The 27,500-nt window shown below is 36.5% G+C and overlaps 1 protein-coding gene across 13 annotated transcripts in view; it reads left to right on the forward strand.

Annotated features, from left to right (window-relative positions):
- The window catches only part of NARS2 (asparaginyl-tRNA synthetase 2, mitochondrial), a 113,942-nt gene that overhangs the window by 81,417 nt on the left and 5,025 nt on the right, over positions 1 to 27,500 (forward strand). For 10 of the 13 annotated variants that reach the window (XM_069469156.1, XM_069469157.1, XM_069469166.1 and 7 more), the window contains 3 exons: positions 5,679 to 5,745; positions 7,695 to 7,832; positions 26,588 to 26,685. In XM_069469156.1, coding sequence (XP_069325257.1) covers positions 5,679 to 5,745; positions 7,695 to 7,832; positions 26,588 to 26,685 — 303 coding nt within the window. The remainder of the gene's footprint in view (positions 1 to 5,678; positions 5,746 to 7,694; positions 7,833 to 26,587; positions 26,686 to 27,500) is intronic. The other 3 variants (XM_069469162.1, XM_069469158.1, XM_069469163.1) reach the window with 3 other exon arrangements.

Consider the following 27,500-nt stretch of genomic DNA (forward strand, 5'->3'; position numbering starts at 1 on the left):
TTTCTTTTCTTTTTTATTTTTTTTGAGAAAGGGTCTCACTCTGTTGCCCAGGCTAGAGTGCACTGGCATCATCATCATGATAGTTCACAGCAGCCTCAAGCTAATAGTCTCAAGCTGTCTTCCTGCCTTAGCCTCCTGAATAGCTGGGACTATAGGTCCTTGCCACCATGCCCAGCTAATTGTTCTATTTTTTGTAGAGATAGGGTCTTGCTGTGTTGCTCAGGCTGGTCTCAAACTCCTGGCCTCAAGTGATCCTCCCACCTGGGCCTTCCAAGGTGGGAGGCATGAACCACTGCACCCAGCCAAATTAATATTTTTCAACAAATATTTACTGACTTCCTACTGTAAGTTAGGTACCGTGCTAGTTATTGAGAATTCAGTAGTGAAAACAGACATTGATTCATCCGTTTATGGAATTTAAAATCTAGAGAAAAAGATGAACGGTTAAATATTTACATGAATAATTACTTAATTACAACTGTGAACTTGATTAATAGTAAATCTTTATCTTTTAACTCCTGTCTTCTCATCTATAAAAAATACCTCCTCTGTCTTACATTGTTGAAAGGATCAAATGACCATACTCTTTCAAGCAATATGTCAAACTAGATAGCTTGAAAACACTGTTGCTATAAAATATCTAAAAATGATAGTTAAAATTTTATAAAATCCTTTAATGCATTGTTGAGTTCACTGGAAAGTAAGAGACATTCCAGGCACTAGAATTGAAGAAGGAACCAAATACCAGAGTGATGTGCATAATTGAAGTGATGCTGAGGATTCTCAAATTGGAGGGTAGGAAGGGTAGAGGGTGGTTTTCCAGCATTTGAAACCAGAGATGTTGAAAGTCTTGAGAGGACATAAGAGTAGACTTAAGCATAATGAATTATGATTGAGATATCCCCAGAAATACACATACACACAAAGCTAGAACTGTCTGAGGACCACACCATTAATGAAAAGGCCAACTAGAAAACAAGGAAACAAACAGAAAATTCAGCTAGCCATCGTAGAGAGTTTATAAAGAATTGTATCTGCTTTAACCTGAGCTTAAGGGTAGAGGCAAAAAAATAGTCTGCATTGAGAATTTGCAGCCACAGTCTGCCCTTAAGTGAACCTGGAGTTTGAATTTATAGTTCCTGTGTGGTCCAAGAATCCTCACGCCAGGACATTAAAATAAAAAGTTGTCTTGGGTTGGAGATAACCCTGGAGTACCTGTAAAAGCAAATACAAAACCAATCTTGAGGTTTATACCTTCAGCCCAGGTGGCATGATAGTCTCAAAAACAAACTGCTAAAGATAATCTCACAGTCCAAACTCTGAAACAACCTACCATAGGCAAGAACAGCAGACACAATAAATCAGATCCTCAGGAAGTTCAAATAACAATAATGACAATAGAATGATAATATCTTCACATTGTTGAAAGAAAATAAGTTACCTTAGAACTAAAATACTGGGCAGCAATTACATGTAAAATCGAAGCGGTATGTTCATAGTTGAAGTATGTTAGTCCTTGTGTTGTTAGAAAAGGAGGGATACTGAATAGATTTGTTAAGTCAGACCTGCATGTTAAAGTGTTAAGGATATGCCTATAATCCCAGCTACTGGGATGTTGTGGCAGGAGGAATGCTTGAGCCCAGCAGTTCACATATAGCCTGGACAACATGGCAATATCCCATCTCTTAAAAAAAAAAAAAATTAAATTAAAAAAAATAAATAAGATGATGCTGGGCATGGTGGCTTATACCTGTAATCCCAGCCACTAGGGAGGCTGAGGCGGGAGGATTGCTTGAGGTCAGGACTGAAGACCAGCCTGGGCAATATAGCAGGACTCCTGCTATTAAAAAATGGAAAAAAAAAAAATTAGCCAGGCCCAGCTACTCAGGAAGCTGAGGTGGGAAGATCGCTTGAGCCCGAGAGTTGGAGGCTACAGTGAGCTATGATCATGCCATTGCAGTCCAGCCTGGGTGACAGAGTGAGACGCCATCTATAAAAAAATAAGTAAAATAAATTAAAAATTGTTTTAAATTTAAAAAATGAAATGCTAAGGGTAGCCACTAAAAGCATAGTGGGATGGTGATAGTGGGGTGATGATGATTATTAAATTAATATCATCAGAGGTAATAAAATTGAGAAATAGTTTGTGTAGTGGTGCCCACTCTAGCACCTTGTCGTCACCCTTCTGCTGCTTCGTGCTCTTGTGCTCTTTAGGGCACTGACTCTGAAATGCCTGAAAATAGAGATGTGGCTGAGTCTACCTTTGACATAATCCTTAAAAAAGTAAAGCTAATGGAATAGACAGGGAAATAGCAAAACAAAGAAACTGTCGTCCTTTACGCAGACTGAACTATTAGTGAATCCGTATAGAGACACCACATGACTTGTATTTTTTTGAATAATATAGATTTCGGTATATTCTAAAGTGCTTCTAAAAAATGTTTTATATGAAAATATACTGTTTAAGAAACTTGTGTAGTAATTGAATTTAGCCTTTGTCAAGCAGAAGTGGAATTCAGTTATTTTACATTTTCTTTATAGTATTAAGGTTTTGAAAATATAGAGCGCTTACCTTCTTTATTTGCTTTTCATTTATCTGGGTGAATTTGAAGGAAAGAATGACAGTAATGATCTCTTTAGCTTAGCAATTTTACTCCAAGGGCTTCAGAATAATGAATTTTCTTTATTCAACAATGAAAAATTTGAAATGTGAAGATAGTTTGATGCTATACCATGCTACATGACAATGGTTTTTCCTCCTTTCCTCAAAGCACTTTGGAAACAGTTTCTGGAAAGGAGACGAAATATTATTCTCTATACGTATCAAGAAAAATACTTAGTAGAGAGAGCTGATGAAAGCCGCTAATGATATCCCATGTAAAAAGTGTAATTTGGACTTGAAAGCTCTGCCTAAAATTAAGGTGTGAGGGGAGTGGGGTGGAAGATCTGGAATAAAAAGAGTTATTTACACATGAGAGTCATTTCTTCTTAATAGTAACACAGTAACATAACAGTGGTACAATGGTACAAAATCCTACTGCTTCCTATTTTGCCTGCTCTTATATTTCTCAGTGTAATTAGTAGATTATACCAAGTAATTGATGTAATAGAACAGTAGAATGTCTGCACAGAAAATTACTGTTAGACAAGATATTCCAATCTCCTTATTTTACAAATTTAATTTTTAAATTTTTGTATAGCACATTATAAAAATTAATAACATGCTGGGTTGAAGTGACTTACATAGCTAGTAAGTGGTAGACTCAGAGAAAGAACCCAGAGGCCATTATTTTTTGTTTTGATTAACTGTATGAAACTCCAAATGTTTTAGGCATTATCTTAGCAGTTAAAAGCTTACTCTGTAGGCAGCAGATGAGGGGTTAGTGCTTACTTATATGAGTGATCTTTGAAAAGTTATTGATTCTCTCTAAGCTTCAGTTTCCCATCTGTAGTATGCTAATTTTGAAATTATTATTACGACTACTAGCAACACCACCACCAGCAACACCACCACCATTACCTTAGAAATTACTTGTTATTTAATACTAGATTTTAATTTGAATAGAATTTTCATCTTTGATAAAACCTATCATTCAAAACATTGGTTTGGGGACTTCATTTGTACTGTAAGATACAATACAACTCTTTTCTAGTCATTGTAGGCGTGAAATTCACTTTTGCTTCAGAGAATAAGTTTGTGCTAGGTAAGTTATTTTTTGAGCTCAAAGTCCTTCTGAAAGTTTGTGCGGTTTTTTTTTTTTTTTCATCCAAAATACTGTCACAGTATTTTCCCTGCAGTTTGCAAGGAAACTGACATTTTCATATGTTACTGTTAGGCATAAATTGGTATAATCCTATAAAAAACAAGCAATATCTTTGGCAAAATCTTTCAGAAAATATAAAGGTGGCAAATTTTGATCCAATAATTTAACTTTTTCCATGTGTAAAATTAATGTATAAGAATTATTTGTAATAGCATTAATTAGGTATATGTAGTCTTTTTTTTTTTGAAAGAGAGAGAGTCTCTGTTTTCTGGACAAGTGCCGTGGCGTCAGCCTAGCTCACACCAACCTCAGACTCCTGGGTTCAGGCAATCCTCCTGTCTCAGCCTTCCACATAGCTGGGGACTATAGGCATGCACCACCACACCTAGCTAATTTTTTCTATTTTTAATAGAGATGGGGTCTCGCTCTTGCTCGGGCTGGTCTCAAACTCCTGAGCTCAAGCTATCCTCCTGCCTCAGCCTCCCAGAGTGCTACTGCGCCCAGCCTTGTAACCTTGATTTGTAATTCCAAAAGATTAGAAACATGAAATATCTATCATTAGATCACTGGTTAAACTAATTAGGACACATCTACAAAATGGAATATTATGTAATACAAAAAATAGAGAAGTTATTCATATATTCATAGAAAGACATGAAATGTATATTATTGAGTAAAATAAGGTATAAAAGAGTATGTTAGTATGTATGCTATGTCTGACATCTGTAAAACAAGAAGGGAGGTTGTATATTAATATTTGCTTACATATATGTATATTCATTCCTCTAGAAGGGTACTCAAGAAACCAGCAACAGTGATTGTGTGGAAGGAGAGGAACTGAACTGGGTGGCTGTGGGACCAAGATGGAAAGGAGATATGTAGTCTTTGATACATCTTGATGTTTTTTCAACTATACAGATAGATTATCTATTCACACAGTTAAATTAAAGCAAGTCCTTGGTTTGGCTTACTTGGAAGTGAGGGTGTCTTATTGAGAGAACCAAAAATATTTTTCGTGAACAGTCTTAACAATGCTTAGAATATACTACCAGGCCCAAACCATGGCCTGACAGAGTCCATATGATCTGACTTCTGACTGCCTTGCGGTAATGTAATTTCCTGGCATTCTTCCCCTTGTTAAATATGTTCCAGTTGCACTCACCTTTTTGTTCCTTAAACAAGGCAAACTGTTCCTCACTTTGGTTCCTTGTACTTACTACTCCTTTCACCTAGAATACTCCTCCCAAGATATCTATATAGTTCATTTCCTTACTTGATGGAGGTTTCTGTTCAAATGTCACCAATTCAGTGAGGCCTTTTTTAATCTAAAATAGCACCCCCAAACACACTGTGTCTCCTTACTGCTTTATTTTTCTTTGTAGCACTAATAGCTACCTGTTTGTTTGTCTGCCCTCTCCCTAGCCCCTCCTTTTCTCTCTCTCTCTCTCTCTCTCTCTCTCTCACACACACACACACACACACACACACAGGCGTATTGGCTCCACGAACACTGGGGCTTTATTTTTGTTTACTCTATCTCCAGTGCCTAGCACCTACACCTAGTAAGTGCCAAATATATGTTTGTTGGATAAATGAATGATGACTTTTAGGAAAGTCTTTTGCTCTTTCAGCCTCAGTATTTCATACCTTTTATTAGGGCATTGGCACAGCATGAATTCAGAGAAAATCTCTACTTAAGTGACCAGCTCCTTTGTGTACATTGCACGTAGATCAGCAGTGGGGTTATTGAATCGCCACTTCTTTTCATGCAGATCAGACTTTCGTAGGATTAGATCAGCCTTAATTTCTGACTACTCAGTACTCAGGAACAGGCTTTTTCTAGTTTTAAGATGGACTAGTTAATAGCAGCCCATGATATTGACCTTTCTCTGCTTTTACCCTGTTTCCCTCCAGCATTTCTTATACCGAAGCAGTGGAGATCTTAAAGCAAGCATCCCAGAACTTCACCTTCACCCCAGAGGTAGTATTTTGTGTGTGTGCATGTATGTGTGTGTGAGAGATAAAATGTTTCCCTCTTGCCCTTGTCCTTGCTTATTTTATTAAGAATCCTTCAAAATAATCTTATTTCTGTTATTAGCGTGTGGTGTTTGCTCATGTGTACAAGCCTTTGTTTCATGTTTGCTCAACCTTGTTCAAATACTTAAAATGAATACTAATTTTGAAATATTAATAGAATTGTATCATTTAGAATAGCAGTGATTAAAGGATTATAAAAGAGTCTCCCATGTTTGGGATGATGAAAATTCTAAAAAAGAATGGTAATCCCAGAATATTACTGTAGAAATCAACTAGTCCAGTGTTTCCCAAAGTATATGCAGAGTAATGGTAAAAGGTGACAAACAAGAGGTTATGTGATCAAATAAGTTTAGGCAACATATTTAAAAGATTTCCTTTTTAGTTGAACTTTAGAGTCTTCTAGTTTATGAGCCACTTTGGAAAACGCAGATTTTTTTTTTTTTTTAATTTTAAAACATTTAATTGACAAAGATTGCAATCAAATTAATTAACACATTTATCAATACCTACACTGAACTTAAGATCCCCAAAACTTGTTCGTTCATCTTATAACTGAAGTTCATACCCTTTTGTCAATATCTCCTCATTTCCCCCACTCCCCAGCCCCTGGCAACTACTGTGCTACTCCCTGTTTCTGTGAAGGAAGTCCTTTATTTTGTTGGAAAGGATGTAGGTCCAGTGAGTCCACATGGTTTATCAGTGGGCATGCGTATAATGTCAGAAGCGAGGCTCCTCATTTCTATTCCAGTCCTTTCTTCTATAATTAGGATATTGCCAGGTAAGTGGGAGTAATAAGATGTTAAGAATGTAATAGCTTTGTCTTCAAACTATTCCTTATACCAATACAATCCCTAGTTACAGTCAGATCCTCTTATAAGGTATAATAGTAACCTGTGCTTATTTATAATCAATTAACTTTTTGTAATTTTTAATGTTTGTCTTCTACCCTGGAAGCTTCATGAAGTCAGGGATTATAACTGTTTTTACCATTGTATCCAGTATCTAGTATGGTACTTGGAATTTAATAGTTATTTGCCAAATAAATAGATTGAACAATATTATTAAATATTCATCAAAGAGCAACTGATATATGAGTTGACTCTTTATTTTTTTAAAAAATTCACCAAGACAAGCCATCTAGCCAAAGATAGGCTCAATATTGGGAATATTATCTTCTGTCATTTAATTTCCTGAGACCTAGGAATAGTAACTGTGGGAGAAACTCTAGGCAATATTAATAAAAACTGTGATTCTGAAGTCAATTTTTATCCCCTTGGAAAGTGTGCTTTGTTTTCCTGCAGGTGCTGTTCGTCTGCTGACTGCTGCTCCCTGAGATGGGGACAGAAACAGTGTTTATCTGTTGGCTTTAGCTTTCATCTTTCCAGGCCTTTGGCTGTTCTTGTTAACAAATGTTTCTCTCTAGTTTAGTCAGCTGTGTCACCTCAGCAGACAGCTCCACAGCTTACTGAGCCTCAGGGAAAAGAAGCCTTTGGAACCGATAGAGGTTATTTTCAGAGTTTGTTTTTGTTTTTGTTTTTTGAGACAGAGGCTTTCTCTGTCACCCTGGCTAGAGTGCAGCAGCATGATCATAGCTCACCACAACCTCAAACTGCTGGGCTCAGGTGATCCTCCTACCTCAGCCTCCCGAGTAGATGGGACTACAGGTGTGCGCCACCATGCTTGGCTAATTTTTTCTATTTTTGTAGAGATGAGGTCTTGATCTTGCTCAGTCTGGTCTCGAACTCCTGACCTCAAGTGATCCTCCCACCCCTGTCTCCCAGAGTGCTACGATTACAAGTATGAGCCACCTCACCTGGCCTATTTTCAGGTTCTTAATTATATGTTTCAGCTCTGTCTTCTCCTTTGGTCATTTTTTTTTTTTTCTCATTACAGTGGGGTATTGATCTACAAACTGAACATGAAAAGTACCTGTTGAAGCACTGTGGCAACATACCAGTCTTCATCATTAATTATCCATTAGCACTCAAGCCTTTCTACATGAGAGATAATGAAGATGGCCCTCAGCACACAGTAAGAAGAGATACTAAATAAATCGGGGTTAGTTATCTCAGAGTTTGGATTTTTCCCTTGGTTTAATTTCACTTAGCCTTTGGCATATTTTATTAAGTTATATCCATCACTCTTTTCATCTCTTAAAATGATAAAGTTTTTCAAAGATACTTCTTAAAAAAGCATTCCCAAAGAAAATCCCAATGTTCTATAGATATACTTCCTCATTTCTATCACAAGGTGTCTGTAGTTTAACAGATGCAATTATAGGTGTTTTTTGTTTTGTTTTGTTTTTAATAACTGAGAGAAAGTGGCCTGGAGCACTGTGTAGCAATACCAGCTCTACTGTCAAAGTTACGTACTGGTTAGGAGACTCCTGGGAGGGAAAACTTGCTGGGAAGAGATGATAGCAGTGGCCTGAACAGAAAAAGGAAGAACCAGCTTGGCAGAGCAAGAGGCTTGGAGTACTTTGGTTTAGGCTATCAGAAAGAAATAGTGAAGGAAGGGTTATGGCGGATGTGGAGATGTAGCCAGGTTCTCCGTCATAGTTCTCACCTGACTGTCTCTTCTCTGTCTGTCTTGTCTCTGTCTCTGTGATCTCTTTAGACATTCTTGTCCTTTGTTCATTTTTCACCCTTAACTTTAGTTGCTTGTTTTATTTTTCTGGTTTCCTTTTCCCTTTTTTCTTTTATTTTGTTTCTTTTTTTTTCTCCCTTACAAAATTAACCATAATATAAAGAAAGAATATATTTTGACTTTTACAATATTTATTGAATAGTTATATATTTAATATCATTAGTTGTAAAAGTCTGTGAGACAGATACGTTTTTATTTCAAAATAGGTCCAAAAACTAAACATTGCTATCTGATGCTTTCCACTTCCCTGTAGGTAAATACCTAAATGTAAATTAGGGCTCATCAATAAATAAAATGTCCCCAACTTAAGTATACAAGGTTATCTGTTAGAATATATTTCCTATTTTATATTATAGTATTAATAAAACTATATTAGCCACCATTTAGTAGATTCCTATGAGTCAAGCGCTACCATCTCATCTCTAAACCAGAAACAACTTTGCCAAGAAATTTATTGTTTCACCCATTTTATAAATGAAAAACTGAGGTGCAGAGAGATTGATTGCATTTCCAGTGCTATATAGGTAGTAAGAGACAGAGTTAGTATTCAGACCTGATTCACTCCAGCTCTGAAGTCTGTGTTCTCTTGCACTCTATCAGACTGCCTCAAAATCACAAATAATATAAAATTATGTTTTAGCTATTGATTTTACTCATACCCACCTTTCATACAATATCATCAAAACCAGTGAGCAACACAACTGATTTATGATTCTTACTCTCTCTTTTCCCTACCAACCCTCCAGTATAATTGTTTCACCCACAGGTTGGCAGCAAAAAAGGAGGAGAGACTAGGACACAGATTATCCAGTCCTGAATATTAGTAATTCAGTGTTGAGCCTGTATTACAAAACAGAGAATTATGTCCGTATCTCTTGGCTTATTTTTGTCACTCCCACCCAGTCCCACTTCCAACCTCCCAACCATGTATTCTTCTCATATAATGGAAATGGAAATTACATGAGAAGAATACATGAGCATTTTTCAGTCACTCAATTTTGCACTTCCTTAAATCCTCTGTTTAAGATTTTTCCTTCTCTATAAAGACTTCATGGGTTACCCAGCCACTTAGAGCCAGCCTTTCTTGGATTTCTATAGCATTCAAAGAATTAGTAAAACTCTGTAGCATTGTATATATTTTTTGTAGTCTCTGTATAAATTTTGCTTTCTTAAACTAAACTCTTAGTTTCAGAATGGTGATTGAATTATTTATAACCACCATACCATCTCCTGCTCATTCCATATTCCCTCTAATATGGCTTTCACCCCTATCATACCACTGAAGCAGCTCTTGTCAGGGTTAGTAATGTTATTAAATCCAACAGCTTTTAAAAGTCTTTATTTTACTCGAACTCTTAGCACCATTATGGACCCACCACCCTTCTGCTGCACCACTCTGCATTCTGATACTACCCAGCACTGTTGATGACTTTCTTATTCTTAAACCCCTTTCCTTCCTTTGCTTCTGTGACATCACATTCTCTTGCTGTTTTTCCTTTCTCCGTGGTTATTCTTTCTTAGTCTGCTATACAGGTTCATCCACTTGTAGTAATCCATTGGATGTTGGAATTCCTCAAGACTCAATCCAAGGTCTTCTTTTCTCTCCCAGGTGATGTCAGCAGTAACCACAGCTTACTGTTTATTCTCAGGAAACTCGGAAATTTATACTTTTTTTTAAATTATTTTAAGCCTAAACTGCCAGCTGAGAAGAAATTTATATCTCTATTCCAGACTTTTCCAAGCTCTGGACTGAGATACAGTCATTTCTCGGTAACCTTGGGGGATTGATTCCGAGACCCCCTACCTCAGATACCAAAATCGGTGGATGCTCAAGTTCCTTATATAAAATGGCATAGTATTTACATATAACCTACACACATCCTCCCATATACTTTAAATCATCTCAAGATTACTTATAATATCTAATACAATGTAAATGCTAAGTAAATAATTGTTATACTGTATTGTTTAGGGAATAATGACAACAAAAATAATCTGTACATGTTCAGTACAGATACAGCCACTCATTTTTTTCCCCAAATATTTTCAGTCCTCAGTTGGTTGAATCCACAAATACAGAACCCACAGATATGGAGGGCCAGCTGTATCTTAACTGCCACTTTGACTGCCATTTACATATTTCAAGGGTATCTCAAACACAACATGTCCAAAACTGAATGCATAATCTCTCCCCTTCTCACCTCCTCCTACCAAATTTGATCATATTTCAGTATTCCCTGTTCATCTAATTGTGCAAGTAATCTTTAAAATCTTCCTCTTTTACTTACTGTATTCAAGCTATTACTAAGTTCTATCAGTTTTACACTCCTAAATATCTCTCATGTCCATTCATTCTCTTCATTTCCACTTTTATTTTTTTTAGATTAAGAAAGAATCATCTTTTTAGGTTAAGAAAGAGTCATCTTTTGCCTAGTCAACTTTAGTAGCCTCCTAACTGGTTTTCCTCTATCTACTCTTTCCTCTCCTGAGTCAATTCTCCCCATTTTAGTGTGAGATTTCAGAAAATGTAAATCCAATCATGTTATCTCTTTTCTTAATTAAAACAATTCAGTGTTTTCCCTTTGCTCCTAGGATAAAAGCCACAGTTTTTTACATAGCCTACAAAGCCAGTATACTCTGGCTCTGCGGGACTGAGGTGCTCCACTTTGCTCTCTCTGCTGCAGCCGCACCACCCTTCTTCCACGTCAGCAGACAAACAGTGCTTTTTCTCACCTCAGATTCTTTGCATGTATTGTTCCTTCAATCTACAAGTCTGCTTTATCTAAGTAATTTTACTTGTTTTTCAGATCTCAACTCAATCACCACTTCCTCAGAGAAACCTTGACCCTCTGGAGTCAGAGACCCCTGTTAGATGCTACAGTAGGACCATGTTAAGTTTCAAAGTTTTAGACCCAGAGCCACTAACCTCCCCCTGCCTTTTTTTTCTTTTAGGATACAGGGTCTTGCTTTGTTGCCTAGGCTGGAGTACAGAGGTGTGATCATAGCTCACTGTAATCTCTAATTTACAGGCGTAAGCGATCTTCCCGGCTTAGCCTCCTGAATAGCTGGGACTGCAGGAATGTGCCACCACACCCAGAGGATTTTTAAATTTTTTGTAGAGACAGGTCTCCCTATGTTGCCCAGGCTGGTCTTGAACTGCTGGCCTCATGCAGTGCTCCTGCCTCAACCTCTCAAAGTGCTAGGATTATAGGCATGAGCCACTGTGTTCAGCCTACTAACCCTTAATTCATCATAACCCTTAACACAGTTGTAATTTTATATTTATGTATATGACTATTTAATTAATGACTCTTTCCTCTATGTCAAAGGACTTGAGGACCTCTTTTTCACTCACCAATGTATTCTTAGTGCTTAGCATAATGCCTGGGACATAGCAGGTACCTAATATCTATTTGGTGCGTGGATGAATGGATAAATGAATCAAACCCAACACAGTTTTAGGCACACCGTGGACAAGTAGTGAGTAGTGATTTGATTTGCTACGGAAATTGCTGGGAGGCTAAAAAGCAGCTATTAAAGAAATTTTTTTGATACCCTTTTATTGAAATACGGTTTATATACAGAAAAGTGCATAAATCACAATTGTATAGCTCAATGAGGTTTTACAAAGTGAACCTAACCATGTAATCACCGTCTAGATTAAGGTTTAGAACATGGCAAACATCTCATATGCCTCCTTCATGCTCCCTACCAGTAATTAGCCACCCCTCCCAAAGGTGGTTCCTTGTATCTAACTTCTTATAGATCAGCTTTGCCTGCTTTGAAATTTAATATAATTGTAATCATGCAGTATGTACTTTTTAATATCTGGCTTCTTTGCTCAAAGAATCTTTGTGAGATTCATCTATGTTGTTGCATGTAGTAGTAGTTGGTTCTTTTCATTGTTATATACTGTTTCATTGTGGGGCTCCACCTCAGTTTATTCATTTTATTCTTGAACATTTGGGATATTTTTATTTTGAGTTGTTTTAAATAATGCCGCCATGAAGAGTCATGTGCATGTTTTTTGGTGTACAACCATACCTAAAAGTAGGATTTGCAGGGTTACTGGGAAAGATATATTTAGGTTCAGTAAATATTAACAGTTTTCCAAATATGTTTATAATATAATCTCTTTGTGTAAAATAAAAGCATATAAACACACAAATACACACACACATTTGCCCATATGCTTATATATGCAAAGAAATTCCTTGAAAATACTCAAGAAACTATTTACCTCTAGAGAAGGGGAGGAATAGAGAGGATCTATTATTTAATATCTTGCATGCCCTTTGAATTTTGTTTTACCATAAGTATGTATTTTTTAAAAAACCGACTAGTTATTTTTAAAAACCATTTGAAAATCTTGCTACTTGAATGTATTAAAAGTTCTCTTCTGCCTTTTTTAATAATAGAACATTTTAAAAATCATTTTTGTGTTGCTAGGTTATGTCTATGTAGTTGACAACCCATTTACTTTTTTTTTTTTTTTTTTTTTAGTTTTACTTTATTTCTTTTTAAAATTTTTTTATTCAAATAGATTTAGGGGATACAAGTGGTTTTTTGTTACATGGCTGAATTGCATAGTGGAGAAGTCTAGGGTTTTAATATACCCATCATCTGAATAGTGTACAATGTACCTAATAGGTAATGTTTCATTACTCTAAGCAGTATGGCATAAAGGAAAGCCTAGAGGCTTTAGAATCGCTCTTAGGTTCAAGTCCAAAGTCTGTGTGTTACAAACTATGTGATCTTAGATAAGCCAACTAATCTGAGTCTTAGTTTCCTCATCTGTAAAAACAAGGTGATAACATTTTGTGGAGTTGTGAGGATTAAATTAGGTAATATGTAAAAAGTACATAGCAGTGTTTGGGGTAATAGGTAGTCAATAAGTGTGATATTGTTTCTCTTTACTTTATAAATTTTGATAAAATCTTCCCCCCTACTTTTTTTAGTTAACATGTAATAATTGTACATAGTTATGGAATACAGTGATATTTTGATATGTGTATATAATGTATAATGATCAAATTAAGGTAATTAATATATCATCTCCTCAAACATTTATCATTTCTTTGTGTTGTGAATATTCAAAATCCTCTCTTCAAGCTTTTTGAAAATATAATAAATTTGTAATAAATTACAGTTAACCGTATTCACCCTACAGTGCTGCAGAACACCAGAACTCATTCCTCCTATCTAGCTGTAATTTTCTGCCTGTTAACCAACTTCTCCCTGTTCTCCATCCTCCCCTACCCACTACCCTTCCCAGCCTCTCACACCCACATTTCTACTGTCCACTTCCCATGAGCTCAAAATTGTTTTTTTGTTCCCACATATGAGTGCGAACATGCAGTATTTATCTGTGCCTGACATTAATTTTGATAAAATCCTTATTACAGTAAAGTGCAATAATGTTAAAGTGTGTGTGTGTGCGCGCGCGCGTGTGTGTGTGTGTGTGTGTGTGTGTAGCCACATGATAACATAAAATTTCTTAAGAGGCAGTTCTCTCACAGACTGCACTCACAAACATTTCTTAATTTTAGAAGTACCAGGAGGCCTTCATTGTGGCAGTCTCTCTGATAATGTGGTCTCACACCCCGAAGGCATTATAATGGGCCTTTAGTATACTTCCATAATTTATGCAGTACTATAGCATATAGCTTCTCAGAGCTAAATTATTCAAATGTAATTTATTTAAATTCTTTAGGCATAGATACTAACATCGATACATTAGTAACCTAGATTTATTTTCAGTCCACTTTTGTAAAGTACTTGCTTCCACCCCTATTATTTTTTTCAGTGGTAAAGGAATAAGCTTTGGGCTGGACAACTAAATTCTGTGTCGTTTTAGTAGGTAACTGGCTGTGGGTAGGGTTGCAAGAGTTTCAACAATGGATGCAATGCAGTCTTAAAAAAAGACAAGACAGGTGTGTTTCACAGTTGCCTACTCTAGAGAATCAAAAGAGTAGGTAAATATCTAACCTACACTTGTAGCTTTTGGCCACAGATAACAAAAAGTAAAATGGTATATTTTTACCATTATTTTTAATATACCAATAATAACTGGTATATTTTTACCGGTTATTATTTTTCTTTCTTTCTCCTCCCCTCCCCCCAAATGAAAGTATACACTGTGATGTAATGAAAAGTACATAGGATTAAGAGTTGTTAGGCCAGGTGTGGTGGTGTGCACCTATAGTCCCAGCTACTTGGGAGGCTGAGGCAGGAGAGTAGCTGGAGCCCAGGAGCTTGAGGTTGCTGTGAGCTGTGATGATGCCACTTGCACTCAACTCAGGGGGACAAAGTGAAATTCTGTCTCAAAAAAAAAAAAAAAAAGAGTTGTTAGTTCTGGATTTGAAATCCATTTCTCTTACTAGTTAGCTATGTGACCTTAGGCAAGTCTCTCCAATCTCTGAGCCTCAGTTTCTCCCTCTTTATAATCAGAATTGGATTAGGTGACCTCTAGGATTATGTATAACCATCTCTAAGATTCTGATTTCATGTAGCCTAAGTTTTTCTTTGTTTGCATGTATAAGAATAACGTGTAAATTGCCAAGCATATTTAAAAAGGACAGATTGGCTGGGCATGGTGGTTCCTATCTGTAATCCTAGCATTCTGGAAGGCCGAGGCAGAAAGATGGAGGATTACTTGAGGTCAGGAGTTTGAGACCAGCCCCAGCAGGAGCAAGACCCCACCTTTACTAAAAATAGAAAGAAATTAGCCGGGCATGGTGGCACACACCTATAGTCCCAGGTGCTCGGGAGGCTGAGGCAGGAGGATCACTTGAGCCCAGGAGTTTGAGGTTGCTATGAGCTAGGCTGATGTGACTGCACTCTAGCCTGGGCAACAGACCAAGACTCTGTCTCAAAAATTAATTAATTAAAAATAAATAAAAGTAAAAAGGGACAGACCATGAGACTTGATAAAATGAATCTAAGCAAACATGCAAAATACCATAACCCCTGAGTCTGGATCTCTAGTAAGTCCCCAAAGGCAGGTGGCAAATATTCAGCTAGAGGAATGGCTTCACAGAGAAAAATATTCATTCTTTCTACCTATGTATGATTAGGAAAAAATGACCACCCTATGGTCCCTAGTGAGATGGCAGAGCCACTAGTAGCGTTCTAATTTTCAAAAATGTATCAGTATTACTTAGCAAACAAGAAAAATGTAAGCCATTAGTGGGCATTCAATAAAGTACATACTATAAAGTCAACTTCAAAGAGAGAGCACTCCTCAACCAAGGAATGTCTAATGAATTTCCCTGGGTTGTGGCTGGTTAACTGACCTGCATCACAATAGCTGAGCTTCATGCTAATAGAAATAGTGATGAAGGGAACTGCTAATTTTCCCTATATCTAGGACTGATGACTATTCCTTGGAATTTGTCAAAAGTATGCATTTCAGGCCATTGTAAAACGCTCCCAGATTCTTTATTATGAAATATTGTGTACTTTGAATTGTAGAGGTAGGGAACATAGGGAGGAGACATGTTTTTATGTGTGTGCTATATAGACTGCTAAGGTTTTATTGCCAAACTGTTTCTCCCCATTTCAGTCTTCCCATTGCCTTAACTGAACAATTTGCTTAATTATTACTAAAGCTGTTAAGATAAAAGTGAATGGAGATGGCTCCTAAGTCTTTTGGTAGAATAAGAGTGTCAAGGAAGCTGGAATATTATGAAGATCAGCAAAGAAAAGAAATTCGGAGGGTTGAGAAATTATTTATACTGTCTTACCTAAAGAGAAACTAACTTTGCAGGATTAGGGAGGAAATCTGCTTGATATTATTGGCAGAAGAAAATGGAAGATAAGATTAACAAAGTAGATTAAATTCTTGACATTCTGAATTGACATCTAGTATTGAGTACCTATGTGACAAGCATAATGTTGAAGCTTTCAAAAGAAATAACGTTTATCAAGTACATGCCATTGCTGATAGTTATTTACCCCTTTCTTACAGATGAGGCTGTTGCTTCTCAGTACAGCAGTGTAGTCACTTGTATAAGATCACATAGCTATTAAATATTGGAGTAGATAGAGGCAAGAATATGGTATGTTTGGTAGCTTTGTTAGAATGCTGATCTTTCTGGAATAAAGTGTTTATGTCGGGTGACAGAAAAAGCAATGGACTTACAGCCAGGAGACTTAGGTTTTGCTCCTGTATCTACCATTTACTCTTTCTTGGCCTCAGTATTCTCAGGGGATCATAGTCAATCTCATTTATTGACAGGAAAATGCAAATTAAAACCACAGAAAGACACCACTGTATACCAACTAGCATGGCTAAAATGAGAATACCTGTGATTCCAGTTGTTGATGATGATGTTAGGAGATAAAACTTTCATACGCTGCTGGTAGGAGTATAAATGGGTATAATCACTTTGCAAACCATTGGACAATATCTATTAAAGCTAAGTATATGCATATTCTATGATCCAAGAATTTCTCTCCTATTAAAATATGTACATATGTGCCCCAAAATATATACAAGATTATTCATGGCAGCACTATTTGTAATAGCCTGAAATGGGGCTTGGGGTGGGACCAAATTAACAACAGTAGAATAAATAACAAAATTGTAGCATAATTAGAACAGTTTGGGTTCATAGGAAAAAAAAAATGTAGCATATTTATGTAATGAGACATTATAAGCAACGAGAATAAATATTCTACCAAGGAGTGTGTAATGAATTTCCCTTGGCTGGGGCTAATTAACCAACCTGCATCAAAATAGCTTGAGCCTCAAACCTACAGATAATACTGATGAAGGGAATTGCCAATAAACAAACTGTTGCTACATGTATCACCATAATGAATCTCACAAATATAACTTTGAGTGACAGAAGCCAAACATAAAAGTATATACTATACGATACTATTTATAGAAAGTTCAAAAATCAATAAAACTACCCTGTGGTGATACAGGTCAGGAAAGAGGCAGTTACTTCTGGTAGAGGTAGTAACTGAAAGAAAACCTAAGGAGGAGTTTCGGTGTTACTGTTGCTCTGTTTCTTCATCTGGGTGGTAATTCATGGTGTGTTTGTGAAGATTTATAGAACTATATACTTATTATTTGTGTACTTTTTATGCATATGTTACACTTCAATAAAGAAGTTTAAAAGGGAATACTATGTATGTATCATCACAGGTTTGTTGTGGAGATCAGATGAATGAATGACAAACACTGTACTGTAAAAATATTCATAGAGTAGGGAATTGTTGGATGTTAAAAATGTCTAGGCAGGATGGGAACTAATTATGGAGAGATTGGAGTGCTATAGATAGCTCAGGCTTGATCTAGTAAACAGTAGAGAGGCATTGTATTTCTTTTTTAGATGATGGCAAGATGAAAAGATTAACCTGACAAGTGCTACACAGGTTAGATTGGGGGAAGGGGAAATTGAAGACAAGTAGGATAGTTAAGGAGCTTTTTTTGCTTATAATCTGGAAATGGGAAGATGAGATCTTAGACTAAGATGACAACAGTGAAAATGGAGAGAAAGAAATGAAACTAAAACATTCCCAAAGAATAAACAATGGTGTGTGAAATAAACTGGAAATAGAAGATAAGGAAGAGGGAGGAGTCACAGGTGATTCCCAGAGGTCAGACTAATCATAAGAAGAGTAGTGCTGTTTACAGAAATGTTTTCCTCTCTCAAGTGGAAGAACTCGTACATATGAACCTTTGCGTACCTCCCAATGGTCTTCCTCTGCTCACTTGAAATTTAGAGCTAAGCAAGAAAGAAATATGGTAAATATATCTTAGCTCCAAAGGAAAGAGAGTATATGTTTTGGAGCAAGGTAAGAATTTCATTCCTTTGAAGCCATTAATATCTTTGCAAAATATAAAACTTTTGCTTTTCAGGCAGTAGAGGTATTAAAATGGACTAGCCATTATATGAGCCAAAGTCCATATTCAGTCATTGCTGCCTACAGCTCATCTGCATGTGCTCACTATCGCATCTACAAGGCCTTCTTTCCTAGTCATACCTAGTTGTTTTCAGTGGCAAAATATTGTCTATATCAGCAGTTAGAGCAAAACCACAAACATGTTTCCTATGGTTTGTGGAACATTCTTTTTCTTTTGATAATAGTGTGTAATGTTCCACTGTTAGTAGCTATTGTGAGAAACTGAATAAGGAGGTTTTCATTTTGTGTTTTTCATCAATATTTAAAAATACTCAGTTTGGTGGGAAGAGAGGTAGCAGAGGAAGGGACATTAAACTTCTTTCCTTCTCTTTGAATTTAGTGTAGAAAAGATTATGTATTAAAGGCCTTGTTCCTATCTAGCCTATTTGCTTTTTTTAATTCAAGGTCTGAGTTTTATTTTCAGTACATTGATTGGAATCAAAGAGTCAGAGTCAGAAGGGAGTGTCATAAATAGAAACCAGGGTTTGTTCAGCTTGAATACCAACATGAACTATTTCTAGATAGCATGCCACTGCAGCTGTGTGACTTAAGCAGAATCAAAACTCATACCCGGTAGAGGAAGATGTGCCAGAGAGCATTCTGGGCTTAAAAGATAAGCCCAAGGTAGAATAAGTTTTGTTTAAAACTAGGGAAGTTTGGGAAAGCATAGGAAAATGATCTGTAGCCTCCTTTGTTATCTGTGCAAAAGAGGGAAAGGACAGCAGAACTCTAAGTTCTTCCACTTATTTCAGGCCTCCCAAAGATACATAGAAACACAATATTTTTAGCTACAAAAATGCTCAACTATGGTCAACTTTGAATTAAGAAGACATTTCACTATGCAACCAGTGAATTATGTAATGATAGATTTAGCTCTGGTTCCTGTTCATTATGTAGTCCATTACTCCCAGTAGCCACTAGACCTGTAGATATGCTATGCATATTTTCTCGTCCTACTTTCCCTTCTCTTTGAACCCTATCTTTTTCCTAAAGTACAAACAATCGTTGATTCAGAAGGACTTTTAAAAATTCAAGTTCATGACTGATTTTGGTCTGTGTTGAGGTTCCAGGAAAAAATAATATAGGAAGGTTGAATTCCTTTGGGGTTCCTTTGCCTTTACTTATCTGTCTTGCTCAGAAATGGTCACAGGTGAAACTTATAAACAGGAACAAATAAGTGTGTGTTTGGTCATCTAATTAAAAGATAACGAGATTTCCTAATGGAAAGTTCAAAAGCTTGCAGGTTCATCCCTCAGGGACAAGGGTGATACGCTCTAACTTGCTTAAAATGTGCCCTAACAGTCCAGCTATTTGGAAAGGCTAGCCTGCAATAGCTGAATGGGCAGAAAATGGGTACTGAACTGACGGTAGCACAGTTTCAGAGTTACCTTTGCGGGTACCTTTCTGACTCTTCAAGCATACTGGAATTGACTAGAAGGGCCATTAGTTGTCCACCAATATCTGTGCTTTTGATAGTGACCGTGGTCTCTATGATTATTCATGATGCTTTATCTGTATTTTTCTTGTCACATTTAATACTTTCTGTCATGCTTTCTGGCTAGCTATGATAAAATCTGATGTATACTACTGCACTTTTTATTTATCCATGAACCCTCCCCACTTTCCCTAGTCAGGATTAATTCCTCCTGTCTGCAGTGACCTTGCCCTGGCTTTTTTTTTTTTTTTTTTTGAGAGACTGGGGGTCACAGTGGCCTGATAATAGCATACCATAACCTCAAACTCCTGACCTCAAGAGATACTCCCACCTCAGCCTCCCAAGTAGCTGAGATGACAGGCGCAAGCCACTATGCCTAGCTCCCACTAGCTCTTTAAGCCAGTTTTAGCCTCACATAAACCACAGACCTGCCAGCCCATAAAGGCAAATTAGTACTCGCCAGCAAACGTTCTAGCCGATTTGCTTGTTTCCAACCTGTTTGCACTCTGCCCCCCAATCACTTAACAAACACCATAAAGTTTTTCTCATTACTTCTCCAAGAAATTTATGTGATTCTCTACAGGTTTTGTGCACACTTATGTTTTGTATTATATCTTTATGCCTTTTATCTCCACTAGTGCCCTGGAGAAACAGGTAGTTTCTATGGTAATTAGCCCAGTAGTTACCAGGGGGAGACACAAAATAGAAGAATCCTACCTGGAATTTCAATCCTAACCAAAAAGGTATGGAAATTTGAGGGAATTGTTCTAGTGTATTTTTGATATGCCAGAAAAAAGTGCAGCTCTGTGTATGCAAAATGTGTCTTTGTTTGTGGTTAAAGAGTACTCTGCTGTATTATAACTTCTCAGAAAGTATACAGGATCTCTAGCTAGATTGCAGGATACAATTATAAAAAAAAAAGTAGGAAGTATTAGAATCTGATATGGTTGAAAGGAAACTAACCCTGAAATAAAGGAGAAAAGAAGAATGTCATATGGAGGAAGAGAAGACAACAAGGCCTTTGTGGGTTTTTCTTCACAGAGGTAAATCTGTCCTTGCTGAAAAAGGAATAGTACCATTTGGTCATGGAACATTTATGAGGCATTGTAAAGGAATACCTTACTCAAAAGGAGGTACAGATATATTAAGAGAGGAAGGCTGAGCGCGGTGGCTCACGCCTGTAATCCTAGCACTCTGAGAGGCCAAGGCGGCGATCGTTTGAGCTCAGGAGTTCGAGACCAGCCTGAGCAAGAGCGAGACCCCGTCTCTACTAAAACAATAGAAAGATATTAGTTGGACAACTAAAAATATATATAATTAAAAAATTAGCCAGGCATGGTGGCGCATGCCTGTAGTCCCAGCTACTCGGGAGGCTGAGGCAGGAGGATTGCTTGAGCCCAGGAGTTTGAGGTTACTGTGAGCGAGGCTGACACCACAGCACTCTAGCCCGGGCAACAGATGAGACTCTGTCTCAAAAAAAAAAAGAAAGAGGAGAAGCAACTTCACTCTCTATGTCAAGGAAACATATAGGAAATTCACCCACCTGAGAATGTGAATTTTCAGACCATCTAGACAAAGAAAGGACATAGATGTTATATGCATTCTTCCTGCGTACCACATAACTAGTACCAAGTAAAGATATAGGAGTGATATAGGACTTTATCCAAATGTCATCTAAAATTTTTTTCACTAAAATAGCCTATTTTGATAAATTTTTTCATAATGCCAAGTTCATCTCCCAGAGGACAGAGGAAGAAAATAGGGGAGCTACTATTCTGGCCTTAATTCTAATTAACAGTGAGGGGTTCGTTGAGAGAGTGGAAGTGAAAGAGTCCAGGTAGATGAGGAAAGAGCAAATGGTAAACTGTTGTGTCATACACACATAATTTCTGCTTCTCCCTCAGAGGGGATCATGCTACCCTGCCCCATTGACCAGCCCTGAGTCATGTGACGTGCATTGGCCAAGGAATGTGAGCAGAAGTGACATGTACATTACTTCTGGACAAATATGTTTAGCACACATCCATGCTCTTTTTCCATCTGCTCCAAGACCAGGAATACCTTAGAAAGGGGTTGTTATATCAGCTTCAGGCCAGGATGGACATGTAGCATAAGTTTTTAAAAAGCGAATTCATCGTTGTTGTAAACTAGTGGTTCTCAATCAGGGGTTATGATGTGCCACTCCTCCTTCTCCCCGGGGACATGTGATAGTGTCTGGAGATCTTTTTGGTTGTTGCAACTGGCCTCTGGTGGGTACAGGTCAGTTATCCTGCTAAATATCCCACAATGCATAGTTCAGGCCCTCACAACAAAGAAATATCTGACCAGAAATGTTATTAGTGCTGAGATTGAGAAACCTTATTATAAGCTTCTGGGGTTGTTTATGACTATAGTTTAACCTAGCCTAGCCTGACTAATACAGCAACTATCACCCTAAGTTTATAATAGCCAGTGCAGAAATAGTTGGGCATTACCAGTTAGGTACCCTGGAAATTAAGAGGGGAAGTTTGGAAGAAATTTTTTTAAAAAGTAGCTATCATACCATGGCATAAGATTCTGAAGGTGACTCAAAAGGATCAGAAACTTCCAGTTCCACAGCTATTACTGTGCGGTTGCAAATATGCCAAGTAAATACAAGCCAGATAGAAAGATCCAAAGCCAACATAGTTATACAGTGAACTCTCCACTGAACTTAAATATTAAAAGAAAGGAGGTTTATAATCAAAAATAAATATGATTTATCTAATCTAAAAATAGCATTAAAAAATTAAGATCCAAAATTAACATAATTTAGACCTGCAAAAAGTGGTAACATCCCAGAGGGTTTTTTGTTTGTTTTAGATGTATTAGCAGCAAGATTAAGCAAGAAGTGGATCTTTTGTTTGATGCTTATGAACTACACAGAGAAAGCAGAACAGCTCAGCAAGGGTTGTTTCATCCCGCCTCATCTGGACTACCTACTTCCTATTCTTCCATAATAGCTGATGTTCCACCATCTTTTTGAGGCTATAGACCTTTTTAGCACTGGCTTTTAAGCTTTGCATGTACTTACAGTATCAAAAGCAATTACTGCCTTCTCTTGTTGCATGGAATCACCCCTACTTTAAAATCTTGGAAATGATAGATTTCTGATATACTTATCCCTTTTCATTGTTTTTGATAAGTCATGGTCATATATGTCTATGGGGTATAGTGTGATATTTTTATATATCACACTATATACAATGTGATATGATTAAATCAAGATGATTAGCATATCTGTCACCTTGCTTACCTGTCATTTTTTACGGTGAGACATTTGAAATTTACTCTCTTAGTTATTTAAAATATGCAATACATTATTATTAACTATAATCACCCTGGTGTACAATAAATCTCAAAATCTGTTTTTCTTATCTGTCTAAAATTTTGCACCCTTTGATTAACAACTCCCATTCCCCTTCTCTTTGTAACTTTATACCCTTTGATCAGCAACTCTCCATTCCCTCCCTCCCCACCCCCAGAGCTTCTACTTTCTAATTCTATAGTTCAACTTTACTAGGTTCTACATGTAAGTGAGATCATGTGGTATTTGTCTTTCTGTGCCTAGTTTATTTCACTCAGCATAATGTCCTCCATATTCATCCATGTTGTCACAAATGACAGGATTTTCTCTCCTTCTAAGGCTGAACAGTATTCCATTATGTAAATATACCATGTTTTCTTTATCTATTCATCCATTTCTTTATCTATTCATCCAACTTAGGTTGTTTCTGTATCTTCACTATTATGTATGATGCTGCAGTGAACATGGGAGTGAAGATATCACGTCAACATATTGATTTCAGTCCCTTTGGATATATGCCCAGAAGTGGGATTACAGAGTTACATGGTAGTTCTATTTTTAGTTTTTTGAAGAACCTCCATAGCATTTTTCATAATGGCTGTATTAATTTACATTCCCACCAAAGGTATAAGGGCACCTTTTCTCTGCATCCTCTCCAAACTTATCTTTCATTTTTTTGATAAAAGCCATTCTAACAGGTGTGAAGTGATATCTCATTGTGGTTTTAATTTGCATTTGTCTAATGATTAGTGATGCTGAGCACTTTTTCATGTACCTATTGGCCATTAGTATGTCTTCTTTTGAGAAATGTCTGTTTAGTTCCTTTGCTTATTTTTTCAGTGGGTTGTTTTCTTGCTATTGAGTTGTTTGAATTCTTTATATATTTTAGGTATTAACCCCTTGTCAGATACATGGTTTGCAAATATTTTCTCCCATTTTGTGAGTTGTCTCTGCACTTTGTTAATTGTTTCCTTTGCTGTGCAGAAGTTATTTAGTTTGATGCCATCCATTTGTTTTTGTTGTCTGTGCTTTCCAAGTCATATCCAAAAAAATCATTGCCCAGACCAATGTCTTGGAGCTTTCCCCCTGTATTTTCTTCTAGTAGTTTTATATTTTCAGGTCTTATATTTAAGTCTTTAATCCTTTTTGAGTCGATTTTAGTCAAAGCTAAATAGGATGTAATGCTCTATTTCAGGGATACTATTTCCCAGGCTTTAAATATTTTCAAGCAAAGGCCAAAGAGCCTCTTGGTTGACTATTCTCTTCCAACTCTGATTGTCTATAATTCTAAATATAACACTCTGGATTGAAGGTAAGAAGAAATTTTTTACCATGTCTCTTTCAACTCCTATCATATTTTAGCCATGTTGAAAAGCAAGATACTGGGAAATAAAGATGGCAGTCCTTTTGTGGCCATAGAAATTCTGTTTGTACTTTCTCTTTTCTCTGAGGATAGAAGAGGTAACTGCAGGGTCCTGATTAGAGTCCAGCTATGTTAACTGTGTAGCCCATGAGAATTGCCTCATCACATTAATAAGGCTAGGCTCTCTTGTCTACCTATCTAATGTTGGTGGTTGGATTTCATTACCATTTTTCATGTCTGAGTTAACATAAACACTAATCTAAAATACTTGGTTGTTCACTGTAGGCCCCTCAAGTTTATAGAATTACTGCCCAGATGTGGTCAGCAGCAGTGGTAACATGACAAAGACAGACCTGTTTATATACTTACTCCTAATGAGCTTGTTGAGTGGCAAGGAATTTAGTAAAAGTAGAAACCATTAGTGAATCTCTGTTCTCTCTCACTCAGCCTAGTGATGAAAATCATAGCTAATGTTTTCTCTTTAATGATAGTAATGAGGATAAAGTATACAGCATTTGGGGCACATTCTTGAATTATTCTTTATTAGTCTTATTTATAAAATATACCTCAATCAGAAGTTCTGAAATCAAAACTAGATGGATAGTGTGGTGGCTAAGTGAGGCAAATTTTAAGAAAAAAGTTTACAATATAATGTGACATTTAAAGATTAAAATGTGTTTTGTGGATTCCTAATTTTTCATTTGTTTTGCTATAAATCTTTCTTAGTTTTGTACCTACAAATTCTTGGGCTTAAAATAATGTCCGCCTGCCCAAAATAAAAGAATTGGCAAGTCACAAAATAATGCAGATAACAAACAAACATTTTTAAAAATTGTTACTAGTAATTGAAGAAATACAAATTAAAATATCAAGCTATCATTTTCTCCTATTAAAAGTTTTTTGATGTTTTCTATTACATCTTTACTGTAGAAAATAAGAAAATAAAAATAACAGAAAAGAAGAAAACAGTGTTAAAATATGCATAATCCTTATCATGGCAGCACAATTAACATCTCATTATGTAGATCTCAGTCTTTTTTCTATCCATGTCTAAAATTGATCTAATAGTCCTCTGTTAATGTATATTTGAATTTTTCGTAATTGTAAGTAATGCTGTTATAAACATCCTGTGTGTTAACCTTTCTTGCATCTCTGATTATTTTGTTAGGACTAGTTCCTAGAACAGTTATTGCTGAGTCAAAGCATATTGCATTTTTCAGGCTTTTGATTATCTGTTGTCAAATTGCTGACCAGAAGGTTATGTCAAGTGTACAAGAGCATTGGTTTATTCATTCTCTTATCTATATTATTTATGTTGTTTTCTTATCATCACCATTTTGATAATTCCAAATGGTATCTTATTCTTTTAATTTGTACTTATTTGACTAGTAATCAGAACTTATTTTATGTCTCAACAAAATACTACAAATTAAAGAAAATTCTCCATTGCCACATTATTTATAAGAGAAAACAAACAAAATACACTGAAATGTTCAACAAAAAAGGGAAGCAATTATATAAATTATAATAATTCTAAGCAATAAACTACACATCTATTAAAACATTAAATGTATGAAGTATTTTTACTGACATGGCACAAGTATTACTCATATACTATTAGGTAAGGCAATTAAAATGGTAAATTTTTATACGTAATTTTATCTGTAACATACTCTTCTTAAATGTGTAAGACAAAAAAAAAAAAAAAAAAAACCTGAGGGGAAATATGCCAAAATGTAATTACTTCTGCGTGGTGATCAGTGATTTTTAATATTTCATCATTTTTAACACTTTCCACATTTTTATAATTAATGTTTATATCACATTTGTGAAGAAAACACATTCTTGTTGAGTATACCACACAAATGGTAGAAGAGGAGAGAGGAAACTGCCCACGTGCAGTTGGTATAGCATATATTTAAAAGAGAATATTAAACATTTGATACTGAAACAAGGAGAATGGACAGATAAAGTGAGTAAGATTCTGGCAGGCAGTTAAACATGTAGTTGTCAAAATGTTAAAATTTCTACCTGCTCAAGAAGCTGACTATTGGAATCACCTGAAAAAATAATGCTAATGATTTTTACTTCCTTTCTAGGTTGCTGCTGTTGATCTTCTGGTTCCCGGGGTTGGCGAACTCTTTGGAGGAAGCCTCAGAGAAGAACGGTACCATGTCTTAGAGCAGCGCCTGGCCAGGTAGGACCTAAAACAACACAATTCAGAAATTTGGGGTGAGGCACTCAAAGGTGATCATGGCGTAGTAACAGAGAAAAAAGCACATGAGCCTCAGGCCTTGGTGATCCAGACCTGGATCTCAGATTTCTGTGTGACTTTGAGCAAATTATCATTCAGCCTCTCTCACCTTCCCTTTCTTAAAGACTAGAACTGTTATATGAAAAGTCTGCAATGATATTTGCCCACTGTTTGTACATATCTTTCCCTATGGAAAGTAGTTTTTTAAAAAGTTAATATGAGGAGGGAGATTTCCCCCTAAAAGCCTGTCCTACATTTTTCTCTTTCTCTGTATTTTCTGTTTATTCTCAATTATGATTGGTGGACTCGTACAGGGACTTAAAGATAGACTCTGAACCAAGGACAAGATAAAGGTGGGGAAAGAAAACTGCTAAAAATGTCTGCTAAGCTAGCATTTAGAGTAAGCAGATTCCCCTTCCTTGGGTTCTCTACTGTGTCAGGGTCTTGATTTAGCTATTTGAATACTTTATTTTAACTTGCTGTTTGAGACCTGGGAAATGAATCCATAAACACATAGAGAATGTTTTGGAGATGGGAAATAGGGAATCATGTTTCTGATTGAACTTCCACTCCTGTATATACAGGGTCTGCCAACAAACCTTAGTGACTTCCTAAACTAACCAAGGTTATAAGCCTCTGTTTTTCCATGATTTCTACTTTTACTGTGCCAGACTTAAAAAAAAAAAACTTGCCGTGTCTGTATGCTAAATCCTTCTTTCCAGATAATACTGGGTTTCATAGTAACCTGGAAAAGCCAT

The sequence above is a fragment of the Eulemur rufifrons genome, chromosome 6 (assembly GCF_041146395.1).
Source record: "Eulemur rufifrons isolate Redbay chromosome 6, OSU_ERuf_1, whole genome shotgun sequence".
In the NCBI taxonomy this organism is placed as follows: Eukaryota; Metazoa; Chordata; class Mammalia; order Primates; family Lemuridae; genus Eulemur; species Eulemur rufifrons.